Here is a 17,531-nt window from a genome sequence, read left to right on the forward strand (position 1 = left end):
ATTATTTTGAAAATATTGAAAATTATGAAAAGCTATTAAAGGTTTTAGAAATGAGATACTCTCTGCTCGACAGATATAACAAGAATGATTAAAAAGTGAGTCCATTAATATGCTTCTTTTCATTGGACCAATAGGAATTTTTAAAAAAAAATTTTGAACCGTATCAAATATTTGAATTCATGGGAAAATTTTGTTATTTTTGAAAATAATTGAAACTTAGAAAGATATTTTTTAAAATTATTCAGTTCTTTTGGGAAATTGTTTATTAAAATAGATATTAAAAATCATTGAATTAGGAAAAATTTGTGAAAATAATTGAATCGTTTTGAAGAATTTTATTAAACTTTTTTTTAATTATTTTCCAATTAGTTTATTAAAATTTGTGAAAATTTTTTTTTTTTATTTGGACTTTATTCCTTTTTTGTTTTCTTCTTTTGTTAAATATATTTGTTTCGGTAAATTTTGATTTTTTTGTCGGTTATTACAACAATATATAAATTGAATAAAATTTCCTTAAGATACAAAGTCTGGCGGTTCAATTATTTTTTAGCCTCAATAAATCCAAGAAAATATTATTATACTTTGTGGGAATTTTTTTTTCTCTCTCTCTCTCTCTCATTTTTGAATGTTTTTACAGCTCCTCGTCTGTTTTATTTTACAGCCTGTTAAGGCACCATAATAATATATCCGCAGACAAACGTTATTATACATATATATATATATATATATGAACCAGCCGCTTGTAATGAATACGACGACAATGTGAGCGCGAGATATGCAACAGAAAATGTGTAATTCTATTTTAAAGTTCCTCTTCTCGTGCGGTAGGTTGTCGCGAGCGAGCGAGAGAGAACAACTTCTTTTCTACTCTCGTAAATCTCAGACGACGGTGAGTTTATTTTTCTCTACGAATCTATATAGTCGTTGGCATTATCTCTATCCAACATAGATGAAAACAAAGGAAAAACAAAGCAAACGAAAAAAAAAAAAACCCGAAGAAAGTAGGTACGAAACGAAATGAAACTGAAAAGAAAGAATGAAAAAAGCTAAAAAAGAAAAAAAAATTTTTTAGAGACAAAAAGAATAGAAGAAAAAACTGAGTCGAGAACAAGAAAATATTTAGAGGGTGCGGAAGTTCTCACTTTCTTCCTTATACAAATATATGCCACGCGTTATAACTTTTTCATATATATATTATTGCTTTTGACTTTGAAAGCACATAGCTACACATGTGAAAAAGAAATAAATTTCTGTCACTTTTTTCTCGATAGAAACAAATATTTTTGGAATTATTTTACAATTACAAAAAAAATTCGTAAATAAATGTAATGGAACATTTCTTTTTAGTATCTAATTATTTTTAGAGCCATTTTATTGTAAAGTTTAAAAGAAAAATAATCAAATTGATTTTTGAATAAATAAATAAATTGAATTAAATTAATAACGTTTATTAGAAATAATTGAAAATTAATAATTAAAATTTAATTTTCAAATTTTCAGTGATCAGCGCTGGAGGAATACAATTCACTGTTGAGCCTGAAGACATTGTTGTGGAGCAAGGAGGACCGGCGAGATTAGACTGCCAGGCGAAAAGTGTTTTTGGAGAGGCAAAAATCGAATGGCGAACTGACGATGGACAACCGATAACATTTTTTGGCGATAATTATAGGTAAAAATTTCCCAAAAAAAAAAATTAACAGAAATTTAAAAAAAATTGAATAAAATTATTTGTTTTTTCTAAATTTATAAATTCGTAAATTAAAATATTCAAAAATTGTTAAATAATAATAATATTTTTAATTTGGAGTTTTTTGAATTTGAAAATTGTATTGAAAACAATAATATTGTTTTCAATTCAATTTTCAATTCAAAAAACTCCAAATTATTGAAAATTGTGTCCAAAAAGAAAATTTACAAAGTCGATAAATATTTTCTTAATTTTTACTCTTTGAAAGAAATAAAGATATTTTTAGTGAAATTTGATCTTAATTGTATTATTCTTTCTTAATTTCTAGATCACAGTTGCCTAATGGATCGCTGTACATTAGCAGTGTCTATTCTGGTAATCCAGAATTAACAGGGGGTTACCAGTGTCTTGCATCCGTCGATAATGTTGGATCAATCGTCTCTCGGTCTTCTTCAATTAGACTTGCAAGTCAGTGTATATTTTCTTTAGGGCAAACAGAAAGAAAGGGAGAAAAAAAATTAAAACAAAAAGAAAGGGAGAAAAAAAAATAAAAACAAAAAGAAAGGGAGAGAAAAATGAAAACAAAAATCCAGGGTTGCCACGCAACCTGGAAACCTGGAAAACCTGGAAATGTCAGGAAATTTTGTAAACCTTGGAAAAACCTGGAAAAGTCAGGGAATTTTGATCGGAATCCTGGAAAATTATTCTTTTCTAAAGTTATTGTGTTTATTCTTGAAATATGATTTTACTTCAATATTTCAAAATTCATTCAATTTTAAAAGAGTTGCGTTTACAATTTTCATAAATAGAAAAACTTCAAAAGGTTTTAATTTGAAATTTTAGAAAATTTCAATTTTCAATTAATTAATTAAATAATAAAAATTTGACAGCAATTCCATTATTTACAAATTTTTTTTATAAATTTCTTCGCAATAATTCAATTATTTTCATGAAGAATAATATTTTTTTACCAGAAATTCAATTATTTTCAATTATTTTCATAAATAATAAAAATCATCGCAGAATTTCAATTATTTTTAATACAATTTTAATGGAATTTCTCGAAAAATGTAATTATTCTTAAAAATTTTATTATAATTCATTAAAAAAAATGCAATTATTATAAAAAGCCTTCCTATAATTTATGTATTTTTTTCAAAAATTTTAATGAAATTCTTTTTAACAATTCAATTTTTTTTCAAAATAATTTTAATAAAATTCTTCGTAGAATTAAATTAATTTGAATAATTTATCAAAATTCAATTATTTTTAATATCTACGTATTTCAATAAAATTTCATAAAATAATTCAATTATTTAAAAAGCAATTATATCATTAAAATTCGTCTCAAGAATTCAATTTTTTTTTCAAAAGTAATAAAATTCTTCACAAAAATTCAATTTTGGTCTAAAGTTTACAAAATAATAAATACAAAATAATAATTTTACGAGTGAAACAATTTATTATTGTTATACAAATAATTATTTCTGTTCATATTTTCAAAAATTTTAATAAAATTTCACGAAAGAATTCAATTATTTTCTAAAATTTTAATAAATCCTTCTAAAAAATTCAATTATTTTTTTAAATAGTAAAATCTTTACAAAAATTCAATGATTTTCAAAACAATTTTAATTGTATTCCTCAAAAGAATTCAATTTTTTAAAAAAAATTTTAACACATTTCGTAAAAATTCAATTTTTTTCTAAAATTTTAATAAATCCTTCAAAAAAATTCAATTATTTTTATAAAAAAATTCTTCGCAAGAATTCAATTAATTTTATAAATATAGTAAAATTCTTTGCAGGAATTCAATTATTTTCAAAACAATTTTAATTGAATTTCTCGGATGAATTCAAATATTTTTAAATATTTCCATAAATTTCAATTATTTCCTAAAATTTTAATAAATTCTTCGAAACAATTCAACTATTTTTATAAATACTAAAATTCTTAGCAGGAATTAAATAATTTTTAATCCAATTTAAATAAAACTACACAAAAGAATTTCATTATTTTCAAAAATTTCCATAAAATTCAATTTCAACAAGAATTGTAAATTCTCTAAAAATAATTCAATTATTCTCAAAATATTTCTAAAAAATTGTATATAAAAATTAAATTACTTTCAATTTTAAATATATTCGTCAAAGAAATTCAAAGAATTCAATTATATTCAAAAAATAATAAAATTCCTGTGATGAATTCAATTATTTTGAATATACTTAATTTTAATAAAATTCCTTAAAGAAATTCAATTATTTTCGAAACAACTTTAATTGAATTTCTCGAAAAAATTTCATTATTTTCAAATAGTTCTATAAAATTCTCCATAAAAATTTTATTATTGCTTAAAATTTTAATAAATTCTTCGAAACATTTCAATTATCTTTATAAATAATAAAATTATTCTTGAAAATTCAATTATTTTCAAAAAATTTAATAAAATTCTTGGCAAAATTTCAATTATTTTCAAAAACTTTTCTCAATTCAATCAAATTTTTTTTTTAACAGAGATTCAATTATTTTTAATGCAATTTTTAATCTAATTTCTCGAAAATGGAAATTATTCTTAAAAATTTTATTAAAATTCGTCAAAAGAATTTTAATTATTTAAAAATTTGTTGATAAATTCAAAAGCAAAAAGTCAGTCACTAATTCGAAAATAGTAAACATTTTTACTAATTCAAATTTAAAGAGAAAGTATTATAGCGTGAATTTTTTTAGAAATAATTGAATTTTAAAAGGATTTCAAATTATAATCTTTGAAAGTTTAAATTTTTCATACTTTTAACTGAAAATTGTGTAGATTTAATTTTTTTTTAAAGTTTAATGGAACTTTTTTGAAATTATTTCAAGTTTTTATTTTCCAATATATATTTAATTGAAGAATTTCCAAATAATCGATGAAATTTCGTAAAATTGAATTGTAAACAAAAGGATTTGAAGATTTTCAAAGAAATTTTTCAAAAATTATTAAAAATGAATGAATAATTAATTTAAAGAAGAATTTTAGTTGAAAATTCTAGAAAATAATTGAATTGAGATGAGAATAATTTTGATGAAGTTACAGTAACAATATTCTTATAAAATATAAAATAATGATTTTATCAGTCGGTAATCTTTAATTATTATTATAAAACATGAAGATATTGATTGCTCCGAGTCGAAGACTCGGAGTGATTGATATCTTCATGTTTTATAACAATTTTTTGAAAATTGTTTAATTTCAAAAAGGTTTCAATTTGAATGTTTTGAAAAATTTTAATTCCTAAGGAAAAATAATAATTAAATATTTATTCAAAAAAAAGCAATGGAACATTTTTCTGAGTAATAATTTTGAAACTGATTGAGAATATTCTTCAGAGTCAAGAAGTAAGAATTTTGTCTGGAATTTAATTTTGTCAGGGAAAAAGAAAATTAAATGTTTGTTGTCAGCAAATGTAGTTTTAAAAACCTGGAAAAATTCTGTTTTTTAACCTAGAAAATCTGAAAAAATCAGGGAATTTGAAATGAGCAAAAAAGCGTGGCAACCCTGAAAAAGAAAGAATTAAAAGAGAAAGACAAAAAAAGAATGAAAAAAAGTAGAAAAAAAATAAAAAGAAAGAAGGGAAAAAAATAAAGAAGATAAGAAGAAAATAAACATTAATATAGAATAATATTTAATAAAAGATTTGAAGCTGAGTAAATTTTCGTCTCTCTATTTTCAGGTCTGCCAGGATTTGAGAAGGAGCCACAAAACACAATTGTCAATGAGGGACAAGTCGTTTATTTCAGCTGTTCACTCTCAATGTTTTCTAAGCAAATAGAAATAAAGTGGTTAAAGGACGAGCATACATTAATGCTCGATGACACACGAATGACAATTCTTCCTTCAGGTATAATTTTCCTTTTTCAAATATGAAACGTAAAAAAAATTTGTCTTTAGAAAAAATTTATTTTATTTATTTTTAATACTTTTTTTACACAACAGGAGCTTTGGAAATTGACGACGTAAGGATTCAAGATGCTGGAGTTTACATGTGTAATGCAAGCGGTTTTGGACAATACAGACTCAGTAATAAAGGACAACTCACGATGCTGCCGTATGATAACGGTTCGTTTCTTTTTCCTTTTCAAAAATAATTATTAAATTAATTTTTATTTGTTGAAAAATATTTAGATTTAAAAATTTTGTATTTTATTTTCACTTATTTTATTTATTTTTTAAATTTTATTTTCATGTTTATATTTTTGTAAAAAAATGTTTGTAAAAATTTATTAATTTACAAAAATTTTGAATTTTAAATTAAAAATATTTTTAATTTAACAAAAAATATTTGTTTTGATCATTTTTTTTATTTGTTCTCTTTAGATCAAGCGACGGCTCCAGTGTTTATTGCAAAACCCATGGAACAAGTGGCTGTTGAGGGATCGAGTGTCACTTTAGAATGTGCCGTTAATGGAAATCCAAAACCATCGGTTTCATGGCTGAAGGACGGCGTAGCGATTGATTTGGCCTTATTTGGTTCACGATATTTACAATTGGCGTCTTCCAGTTTGATGATTATGGAAATTAAGGAAGAGGATCATGGTTCTTATCAGTGTCGAGCCAAAAATAAAGTCGAAACTTTGGACGCTGTCGCCGAAGTTTACGTACAAGGTGAAAATATAATTTAATTATAATTAAAATTTTCTACTTATCTAGATATTTATTTATCAGAATTGCCAATGGTCAGGGGAATCAGGGAATTCAAAATATTTTCAAAAGTTGTTAATAAAATTATTATTTTCGTGACAACTGTGTTTATCTTTTTATTATCATTTATTTGTTTTATTTAGCATTCAGAAAAAAATTGTATTCTTCTTTCGTTCCTTATATTTTGTGAAATAATGTTTGCAGTTCCGCCGAAATTTATAAAACGACCGCAGGATAAAACGGCCAATGAAAATCAGGATTTGGAATTTGAATGTGAAATTCATGGGAAACCAGAGCCGAAAGTAACGTGGTTGAAGAATGGTGAACGCATTAACTTTAGCGAATATTGGCAACTTGCCAGTGGGTGTGTATTATTTTTTTTTACATTTTGTATCTCGTTGTTTAGTTTATTATAATAATACTAATTTTTTTTTTTTACTATTTTCGTTTAGACACAATCTCAGGATAAATGGTCTTCTAGCAATTGACGCAGGAATTTTTCAGTGTATCGGTATTAATCCTGCAGGCAGTATTCAAGCATCAGCACGTCTCACAATTAATCTACCGAGTGAGTTTTCTTTTTAATTTTAATTTAGAAATTTAAAAACATTTCTATTTAAAATTTCAATATTAATAATTCACTATTATTTAGTTTAGTAATAGAATTTACTAAACGTTAGTTATTAATATTAATTACTTTACATTTTAGTTTTTAATAAATATTTACTTTTATAGAAATTAGTTTAATTTTTTAATTATACTTTAAAGTAGTTTAATTTTTTAATTATACTTTAAATTAGTTTGATTTTTTAATTATAGTTTGAATTAGTTCAGTTTTGAAAGTTGAGTTTGAATTAGTCATGTTCAAATTTTTAATTATTCATTATTTGAATTAATTAAATTATTTAATTAATAGTTATTTAATTAAAGTGAGTTTAATTTAATTAATTTAAGTTACATATATTTTTATGGTTTTTAATTAATTTTCTTTTGTTCTGTTTGTTTTTCATCCTTTGCTCCAAATTATTTCCTCTTACTAACTGTTTTTGCATGCTAACAAAATTCCTTGAAAAAAAATGAACCTTAGAAAAAGTGAATTCACGCAAGGCAACGACACCAAAGTCAATGCCCAAGAAGAAATTGCAGTTTCATCGACAATTGTATAATAATACGTGGCAACATCCAAGTACACTATTGGGACATACATTGTCCGCTTATACACAAAATCCTCCCCTTTCAATAAGTCCATCCGATGATCCTTCAGATCTTTTGGATTCAATTAGAGGTCCCAATCCATCTTACGATCCAGACTCACGTTTTATAGACGATACAGAAACATTCGAGTCAATTGGAGGTAGCGTTCCATCAGCGCCGAGAAATTTGAGTCTCGTCATTGTTGAGTCACGATTTATCACACTTCGATGGCAGGAACCGGAAGACACAAATGGAAATATCACCGCCTATTATGTTTATTATAAGCAGGAGAACTCGCAAAGGTATTTACTTTTCTAAAGCACTGACTTTATTATAATAATAAACAGTAAATTTTACGAGTAAAACAATTTATTATTGTTATACAAATAATTATTTCTGTTCATATTTCCAAAAATTTTAATAAAATTTTACGAAAGAATTCAATTATTTTCTAAAATTTTAATAAATCCTTCTAAAAAATTAAATTATTTTTTTAAATAGTAAAATTTTTACAAAAATTTAATGATTTTCAAAACAATTTTAATTAAATTCCTCGAAAGAATTCAATTTTTGTAAAAATTTTTAACACATTTCGAAAAATTCAATTTTTTTCTTAAAATCTTAATAAATCTTCCGAAAAAATTCAATTATTTTTTTAAATACTAAAATTCTTTGCAGGAATTAAATAATTTTTAATCCAATTTAAATTATTTATTTATTTATTTATTTATTTAAAGTTTGGACGGACAAAAAAGTCCTTAACAAAAGTGATCTTATAATCTAAAGAAAATTACAAAAGAAAGAAATCATAAGATTGGCCGAAGTAAATGAAATTTAGTCAAATGAAAAAATCGTGTTTTTAAGTTCGCTGATAAATCTGTTCTCATTTGAGTTGAAAAAATCAATGCAATCGGAATAATTGTTTGCCTCCACACTAATTCTTGAGAAAACCGAATTAGCAGCATAATTACAGCGGTGATGTTGTTCATAAAAGGGTAAATAATTACGCAATCTCCTAGTAGGCACATGAAAGTTAATTTTTAATAAGAGAGAATTATATATTATATAATAAGAGAATTATTCTCAAAATATTTTTAAAAAATTCTATATAAAAATTAAATTACTTTCAATGCAATTTTTAAATATATTCGTCAAAAAAATTGAAAGAATTCAATTATTTTCAAAAAATAATAAAATTCCTGTGATGAATTCAATTATTTTGAAAATACTTAATTTTAATAAAATTTTTTAAAGAAATTCAATTATTTTCGAAACAACTTTAATTGAATTTCTCGAAAAAATTTCATTATTTTCAAATATTTCTATAAAATTCTTCATAACAATTTAATTATTTCTTAAAATTTCAATAAATTCTTCGAAACATTGCAATTATTTTTATAAATAGTAAAATTCTTTGCAAAATTCAATTATTTTTAAAAAATAGTAAAATCCTTTGCAGAAATTCAATTCTTTTCAAAACAAATTTTAATAGAATTCCTCGAAAGTATTTAAATTTTCAAGTAGTAACATAAAATTCATTTATTTTCTAAAATTTTAATAATTTCTTCGGAACAATTCAATTATTTTTATAAATAGTAAGATTCTTCGCAAGAATTCAATTATTTTCAATATAATTTTAATAAAATTCTTCTCCATAAAATCCAATTGCTTTCAAAATTTTCAATTATTAAAATTATTAAAGAAACTCCATTAGTTTAAAAAACTTTTCAATGAATAATTTTTCTTTTGAAATATTTTTAATTCTTAAATTAATATATTGAAAATCATTGAATTCTTGCTGCAAAGAATTTTATCAAACAATTTGAAAATAATTGAATTCCTTCAAAGAATTTTATTATTTATAAAAATAATTGAATACTTGCAAAGAATTTTATTAAAAGATTTAGAAAATAATTAAATTCTTTTTAGAATTTTAATGCAATTTTCTAAAATAATTTAATTTATTCAAGGAATTTTATTAAAATGTAGAAAATAATTAAATTCTTTCAAAGAATAGATACTATTAAAGGTGTTGACAACAGTTGAATTATTTCAAAAAATTTCTTTAATTTATTCAATATAATCGATTTTGTTAATAATTATAATTAATAATTTTACTATTAAAATTTTATTAGATTTTTTGTAAATAATTAAATTATTTTGAATAATTTTAATTGAAAATTTTGAAAATAATTGAATTCAACAAATAATTTTTTTCAATTTTTTAAAATAATCGTGTCTGTTAATAATTGTAATTAAATAATTGATTATTGAAATTTATTAACATCGAAGAATTTTATTATTTGTAAAAAATAATTTAATTTTTTCGATGAATGTTACTACTTATAGAAAAAAATAAATTGTTTCCAAAGGATTTATGAAAATTTTAGATAATAATTGGATGCTTTCGAAAAATTAAAAAATAATTGAATTATTTCGAAGGATTTATTATAATTTTAGAAAATAATTTAATTCTTTAAAAACTTTTGTAACGAATTAAGAAAAAAATTGAATTCTTTCGTGAAATTATATTGGAAAGAATTGAATTTTTTCAACGACTATTTAAAAATAATTGAATTGTTTCAATAGATTTATTAAAATTTTAGAAAATAATTGAATTCTTCCGAAGAATTTTATTATTTATGAGAATATTTTTGAATTCTTACGAAGAATTTTAGTAAGATTTTTAGAAATAATTGAATTCCTGATAAGAATGTTATTATTTATGAAAATAATAGAATTCTTGCGAAGAATTATATTACAATTTTTGAAAATATAAACAATAATAATTAATTATTTACTTAATAAGTGAATTTTTTAAATTTTAATTATCAATTTATTTAAAAATTTGAATTTACAAAAATAAAAAATTTTCTTAACTTGCATAATAATTGTTAAATAAATTAAAAAAATTTTAAAGTTTATTTTTAAACTTTTTTTTTTAAATTAGATAGGTAGTTGTTTTTAGGGGAATGAATTGATTTTAATGAAGTTGTATCGTTTGAAACAGAGAACGAGTGATTAACACGTCTCATAAACAGACGGAGGCTGTCATTCCCAGTTTGCAGCCGAGCACAACATACAATTTCCGTATTATTGCGCACAATTCTCATGGCACTGGATCGTCAAGTGAAATTTTGCGTGTCACTACACATTCTGAGGTTTGCAAATTTTTTTTTTCTTTTTGAAACTGAAAAAGATGGGAAAAAAACTCTATACTTTTTTTTTGCAAAATTAATAGATTTTTTTAATTAAATATTTAAAGAAATAAATTTATTCTGTTTTTTATTTACTTGTTCATTTATTTATTTTTTATTTACTTGTTCTCTTATTTATTGTTTATTTACTTTTTCTCTTATTTATTTTTTATTTACTTGTCCTCTAATTTATTTTTTATTTACTTGTTCTCTTATTTATTTTTTATTTACTTGTTCACTTATTTATTTTTTATTTACTTGTCCTCTAATTTATTTTTTATTTACTTGTTCTCTTATTAATTTTTTATTTACTTGTTCACTTATTTATTTTTTATTTACTTATACTTGTTTTTTATAGTTGTTCATTTATTTATTTTTTTGTATTTCTTAAATTTTAAATATAAAAATTTTCTTTTTTTCAATTTCACATAATTAGGTAAATGTACCCGGTCCACCAATGAATTTTGACGGTCATCCTACGAGTAGTTCGAGTATTGCTTTATCCTGGGAGGAACCACAATTGTTAAATGGAAAAATTTCCAAATACATTGTCACCTATTCGGAGGTAAGAATAATTTACATTTAAAAAGATTTAAATTTAAATGAGATGAATAAATGATAATTCAATATTTGTAATAGTATTTTATTTTAATATTTTAGATTTAAAATTCAATGTACATGAGTTAATTTATTACAATTAATTAATTTATAAATAAATAAATAAATAAATTGATAGCTTTCAATTGTTAAAAATTTACATAGTAATTATTTTCTTTCTCGATTTTTTTTAGGAGGACGACGAAGAAAGTAAAGGCGAGACATTGGGTACAACGTATGAATTGATTAATCTCGTGCCTTATACTGAATATACAATTTGGGTTCAAGCTGAGAATGAAAATGGACCCGGTGCCTCGAGTAATGAGATTGTTATTCGCACGTACAGTTCTCAACCAACAAAACCCCCGCATAATGTCACACTTGAAGCAGCAAGTTCAACGGTATTTGCATTTTTTGTTCACAATTTTTTCCCCTTATTTCTATTCTATTCTTGTTTCTTACTTCTATTTTTGTTATTAAATTACAGTTAATTTTATTGTTGTAAAACATTTATTATTAAATCGAATGTTTTCTGCTAGTGAAATAAACAAAAAGGTTTGTTTACTTTTTAGAGCGTTATAATACGTTGGGAACCGCCACTCGACGGACAAAATGGAATTATTATTGGCTATAAAATTCGTTATAAAAAACAAGATCGACGCAATATGTTTCATCCAATAACAACGGAAAGTAATCAACGATTTCACACTCTCTCCGATCTCGAAGAACATGTCTCGTATCAAGTGAGAATTTGTGCCTTTAACGTTAATGGAACAGGACCATGGTCGGACTGGATGTCAATTGAAACATATGAAAATGATCTTGATGAATCTGTCGTGCCAAATGAACCGGAAAATTTTAAAGGTATTTACTTTTTGTCGATAGTCAAATAATTTGTGTATTTTAGGTCTTCTTAATATTACACAAAAATGGAAAAGAGTAAAAATTTATTAAAATTGATTAGTTAGATAAAATGATGTTTAGATGAATTGTAATAATGTAATAATGTCTTAGGCGAAGCAACATCGAACTCGATTTATGTCAAGTGGAATGCTCCTAAAGATCAGAGTATAAAAGTCAGAGGTTACGTTCTAACGTGGGGAAAAGGATATCCGGATGTTGATAGAGTTGATCTCGATGGCAAGCAGCGATACTACACTATCGAAAATCTCGGTTGGTATTATTTTCATTCCTAGAATTATTATTCTTATAACAAATTTTATACAAATGAATATTAAAGTCCTGTAGATAATTTAAAGAAATACAAGGTTGCCACGCAACCTGAAAACCTCGAAATATCAGAGAATTTCATAAACCTTGAAAAAACCTAGAAAAGTCACGGAATTTTGATAAAAATCCAGAAAAATTGTTGTTTTCTAAATTATTTTTTATTTATTTATTTACTTTATTTATTATTACTTAAATATTTCAAAATTATTTCAATTTTAAAAAAAATTGCGTTTACAATTTTCATAAGTAGATATTTTAGTTAAAAACACTAAAACAAATTGAATTTTCGAGCAATTACAAATTATTGCAGAATTTCAATTATTTTCAAAAAATTTTTTCCGGAGAAATTCAATTATTTTCAAAACTTTTTAAATTAATGGATTGAAAATCATCGAATTGTTACAAAGAATTTTATCCGATTTGATAATAATAGAATTCCTTCAAAGAATTTTATTATTTAGAAAAATAACTGAATTCTCGCGAAGAATTTTATTAAAATTTTTAAAAAATCCTAATTAAATTCTTTTGAAGAATTTCTTTGAATTTTTTTAAACTAATGGAGATTCTTTAATAATTTTAATCAAAAATTTTGAAAGCAATTGAATTTTATGAAGAAGAATTTTATTAAAATTTTATTGGAAATAATTGAATTCTGGCGAAGAATTTTACTATTTATAATTTAAAAAAATAATTGAATTGTTCCGAAGAATTTATGAAAATTTTAGAAAATAAATAAATTTTATGTTAATATTTGAAAATTTAAATTCTTTCGAGCAATTCTATTAAAATTTGTTTTGAAAAGAATTGAATTTCTTTAAAGAATTCTATTAAAATTATTTTTGAAAATAATTGAATTCATCACAAGAATTTTATTATATTTTGAATATAATTGAATTCTTTGAATTTTTTTGACGAATATATTTAAAATTGAAAGTAATTTAATTTTTATTTACAATTTTTTAGAAATATTTTGAGAATAATTGAATTATTTTTAGAGGATTTTAAATTCTTGTTGAAATTGAATTTTATGGAAATTTTTGAAATTAATTAAATTCTTTCGTGTAATTTTATTTAAATTGGATTAAACATAATTTAATTCCTGCAAAGAATTTTAGTATTTATAAAAATAGTTGAATTGTTTCGAAAAATTTATTAAAATTTAGGGAAATAATTGAAATTTATGGAAATATTTAAAAATATTTGAATTCATCCGAGAAATTCAATTAAAATTGTTTTGAAAATAGTTGAATTTCTGCAAAGAATTTTACTGTTTATAAAATTAATTGATTAAATTCTTTATGAAAATTTAATTTTAAAAAACATTCAATTATTTTATAAAATATTCAGTTTTGTATTTAAATATTTGAATTCTCATAGGTTTGTCTAATAAATATTAATTTAAAAATGAATTTCAGTTAAAATTTCAGATTATAATTGAATATTGAAAGCATAGCGTGGATTTTCAGAAATAATTGAATTTTCAAAAGGTTTCAAATTAAAGTCTTTGAAAATTTGAACTTTTCATACTTTTAATTAAGAATTTTGTAGAATTAATTTTTTTTCAAAAAGTTTAATGGAATTTTTTTTAATTATTTCAAGTTTTTAATTTCTTATATTTATATTTAATTGTAATAAAAGGATTTTGTCTGGAAATCAGGGAATTCAATTCTGTTTCTAGATAAATAAAAATTATTTTTTTTAGTAAATAAATTATAATTATTTGTATTTTATAATTATCACGTATTGAAATTATATTTGAAATAGATATTGTAAAAATTATTTTTATATGAAATTTTGTAATACGATTTTCAAAGTTATTTCATCTTTTTATTTGAGTTAAATTAATTTTCTTTCTTGTAATTATTCTATTTTAATTAGATCCATTGTCTGAATATGTATTCGCATTGAGAGCAATGAATGAAGCTGGCGGTGGTTCAATAGCGTACGTAAAAGTTTGGACTACCGCGGTTTCTTTGCCAGAATCATCTACACCTCTATTGCCGCCAGTGGCTCTTAAAGCCATTGTTATTTCTTCTACAACTGTCGTTTTGTATTGGACGGACTCGACGCTCTCTAAAAATCAAGTAAGTGTAAATAAGAAAAAGCAATTAAAATTTCTTTCATAATAATATTAATTTTTTCTATTTAATTGAACTGTTTGCTAATGTTTATTTAATACAGTATTGTTTATAAATTAAATTTATAAATAAAAAGCAATTACTTATAAAGCAATTATTGATTAAAGAATATTTTTTCTAATTTAATTATTTTTTGTTATTTTCAGTACGTGACTGATAATAGACACTATTCTGTTCGATTCACAATCTTCCATCACAGTATTACTCCCAAGTACAAGTATTACGACTCCACGGATTTGAATTGCATGATACATGATCTAAAACCCTTCACGCAGTACGAGTTTGCTGTTAAACTTGTCAAGGTAAATTTTTATTTATTATTCCCCAATAAAGTTAAAGGAAAAATATTTCTATTTTATAAATTTACTAGCAAATGATTTAAATTTTCAATTTATTATCATTATGCAAATTATAAAAAATTTGATTTTCGAATAATTTCAAATTCTGAGAAGAATTTAATTATTTTGTAAAAATTTTACTAAATTCTTCGCGAGAATTTAATTATTTTCATAAATAATAAAGTTATTGAATAATTTTTTAGGGAAAACGCCAATCTCCATGGAGCATGGTAGTTTTAAATCAAACCCAAGAGGCGGCACCAAGTTCACCACCTCGGGAACTAACAGTTCAAAGTGTTAATGAGAGACCAACTTCTGTTCTTATTACCTGGCAGTCTCCGAAACTATCGAATGGACCCATTACAGGTAATAATTAATTAATTAATTCTCCTTTTTGTAATTTGAAATTTAATTTTACACGGAGAGAGAATATATATTAAATTTTGTAAAAATATTTTCAAATTGGGGAAAAAGTGCGACAAAGCGAAATTTTGATATCAAAAAATACTAAACTTTAAAAAAACTTATGTGAAATTTAGTATAATTATATCAAATATCAAGAATATTAATTAAATTCTAATATAACTTTACTAAATTTCACATAAGTTTTTTTAAAGTTTAGTATTTTTTGATATCAAAATTTCGCTTTGTCGCACTTTTTTCCCAATTTGAAAATATTTTTACAAAATTTAATATATATTCTCTCTCCGTGTATAATTCAGACAATTAGAATTATAAATTAGAATTTTAAACTATTTACCTATTTGCTAAAACTGTTTTTAATTTACGATTCAAATAATTGTTTGAAATTTATATAATAATTTTAGGTAAATTATTTATTATAATAATGTCAATTAATTAATTTAATTTTAATTTCTCAGGCTATATAATATTTTATTCGATCGATAATACAAAAGTCGAGGGAGATTGGCTTGTGGAGGGTGTAATTGGAGATAAAGAGGAATTTATAGTCAAAGGACTGAATCCTAGTACAGTATATTATTTTAAGATGAAAGCTCGTAATTCAAAAGGATATGGACCGTTTTCAAGCACTGTTAATTTTAAAACACCTCAAAGTAAGTGTTTATTTTTATTTCTAAGTAAAATTAAAAAAGTCTTCCTTTAAGAGGAAGCAAAATGAGAAAACAAAAATTTCGGCACGATTGCTATTGTTTTTGTATCACTGTAAATTTGCTTTGAAATTTGATATTTTTTTGTGTGTTTTTTGTGTCGTATTTTTATATTTTATTTATTTTGAAACTTATTTTTTATTTTTCTTATTAAATTTATTTTTAATTTATACAATTCTATTTGTTATTTATCCTTTTATTATATTTACTTTAATTATATTTCAATATTTATAATTTGTCTTTAAAGATTATTGTATATTTTTTATTTTCTTTTCCGCCAGGTAATGGCAAGGATTTCTATGATGATTTGCATGGTCGAGGTAAGATATTTTGTAGTAAATGTTGTAGTTTTTAATTTGTATTTTTATTATTTTCATGCACATTATTTATTTATTGAAAATACTTTTTTTGTTTTTAATAAATCAATTGAAATACCTAAGAAAATATTTCACTTTCTTTTTTCTCCGCATTTCATTGTTGACAAAATTGGAAAGTAAATAATTGGAAGTATTTTTTTTTAATGTAAAAATTGATAAGACTCGGAAAAATGAGGAAATATTTTGTTTAAGGTTGAATTAAAATTAAAATTAAAATATTATCAGTAAATACAATTTTAAAAGTAGTAATAGTGAGAATTTAGGAAAAGAAAGGTAGAAAAGATTTTTTGGAGTAGATATTAGAAATTTATTTTTTTTTATTTTCTTTAATCTTGATGTTTTTCTATTTAGATGGACGAGGACTTTCGGGAATATTAATTTACATAATTGTTGGATGTTCCGTTATTCTTCTTATGGGTGTTGCTGGTGTCGTTGTTGTTTGCTGTCGAAGAAATCCCGATTCATCAGAACGAAAGAAAGGGTAAGTTTAGGAAATAAAAATTTAATTTAATTTATTCGAAATTGTAGCTTTTCAATATCTTCTCGTATTCTTTTTGCTTTTTAAAGTATTTATTCTATGGTCGAACGTTTTTTTTCTCACCTTTCTTCGAAAGATGATTTTCATAGCAATGTTTTCTTTTTTTTTTTTTGAGAAAAAGGTTTTTGAATTGGAAATATTTTCAGATATTTGAATGAGCCGAATCAAAAGACAAATATTAAGCCGCCGGACTTGTGGATTCATCACGATCAAATGGAATTAAAAGCCCTTGAAAAATCGTCAGTTAATGGCGAGGCGTCAACAAGCGGTGTTTCTAGTAATACTCTTCCGCGATCAAATAATCAGGATTACAATCAAGAAAGTATGCATGGGAATTCAAGTTCACTGGACAAACGTACTTACATACCAAGTTATATGGGTAAGCGAAATTAATATTTAAAAGAATCTAATTTGCATTTTTTCTATC

The 17,531-nt window shown here is 23.1% G+C and overlaps 1 protein-coding gene across 4 annotated transcripts in view; it reads left to right on the forward strand.

Moving 5' to 3' along the window:
- LOC122506419 (neogenin) overlaps nucleotides 1–17,531 on the forward strand; it is a 48,492-nt gene that overhangs the window by 26,314 nt on the left and 4,647 nt on the right. For 3 of the 4 annotated variants that reach the window (XM_043618569.1, XM_043618570.1, XM_043618568.1), the window contains exons 2-21: nucleotides 1,501–1,669; nucleotides 2,016–2,155; nucleotides 5,398–5,565; nucleotides 5,661–5,783; nucleotides 6,042–6,329; nucleotides 6,570–6,729; nucleotides 6,818–6,933; nucleotides 7,453–7,861; nucleotides 10,570–10,720; nucleotides 11,193–11,321; nucleotides 11,548–11,754; nucleotides 11,926–12,217; nucleotides 12,368–12,526; nucleotides 14,462–14,667; nucleotides 14,868–15,023; nucleotides 15,263–15,425; nucleotides 15,941–16,135; nucleotides 16,471–16,509; nucleotides 16,918–17,047; nucleotides 17,251–17,483. In XM_043618569.1, coding sequence (XP_043474504.1) covers nucleotides 1,501–1,669; nucleotides 2,016–2,155; nucleotides 5,398–5,565; nucleotides 5,661–5,783; nucleotides 6,042–6,329; nucleotides 6,570–6,729; nucleotides 6,818–6,933; nucleotides 7,453–7,861; nucleotides 10,570–10,720; nucleotides 11,193–11,321; nucleotides 11,548–11,754; nucleotides 11,926–12,217; nucleotides 12,368–12,526; nucleotides 14,462–14,667; nucleotides 14,868–15,023; nucleotides 15,263–15,425; nucleotides 15,941–16,135; nucleotides 16,471–16,509; nucleotides 16,918–17,047; nucleotides 17,251–17,483 — 3,633 coding nt within the window. The remainder of the gene's footprint in view (nucleotides 1–1,500; nucleotides 1,670–2,015; nucleotides 2,156–5,397; nucleotides 5,566–5,660; nucleotides 5,784–6,041; nucleotides 6,330–6,569; nucleotides 6,730–6,817; nucleotides 6,934–7,452; nucleotides 7,862–10,569; nucleotides 10,721–11,192; nucleotides 11,322–11,547; nucleotides 11,755–11,925; nucleotides 12,218–12,367; nucleotides 12,527–14,461; nucleotides 14,668–14,867; nucleotides 15,024–15,262; nucleotides 15,426–15,940; nucleotides 16,136–16,470; nucleotides 16,510–16,917; nucleotides 17,048–17,250; nucleotides 17,484–17,531) is intronic. The other variant, XM_043618571.1, reaches the window with a different exon arrangement.

This window comes from Leptopilina heterotoma, unplaced genomic scaffold (assembly GCF_015476425.1).
Source record: "Leptopilina heterotoma isolate Lh14 unplaced genomic scaffold, ASM1547642v1 Lhet_42, whole genome shotgun sequence".
Classification (NCBI taxonomy): domain Eukaryota; kingdom Metazoa; phylum Arthropoda; class Insecta; order Hymenoptera; family Figitidae; genus Leptopilina; species Leptopilina heterotoma.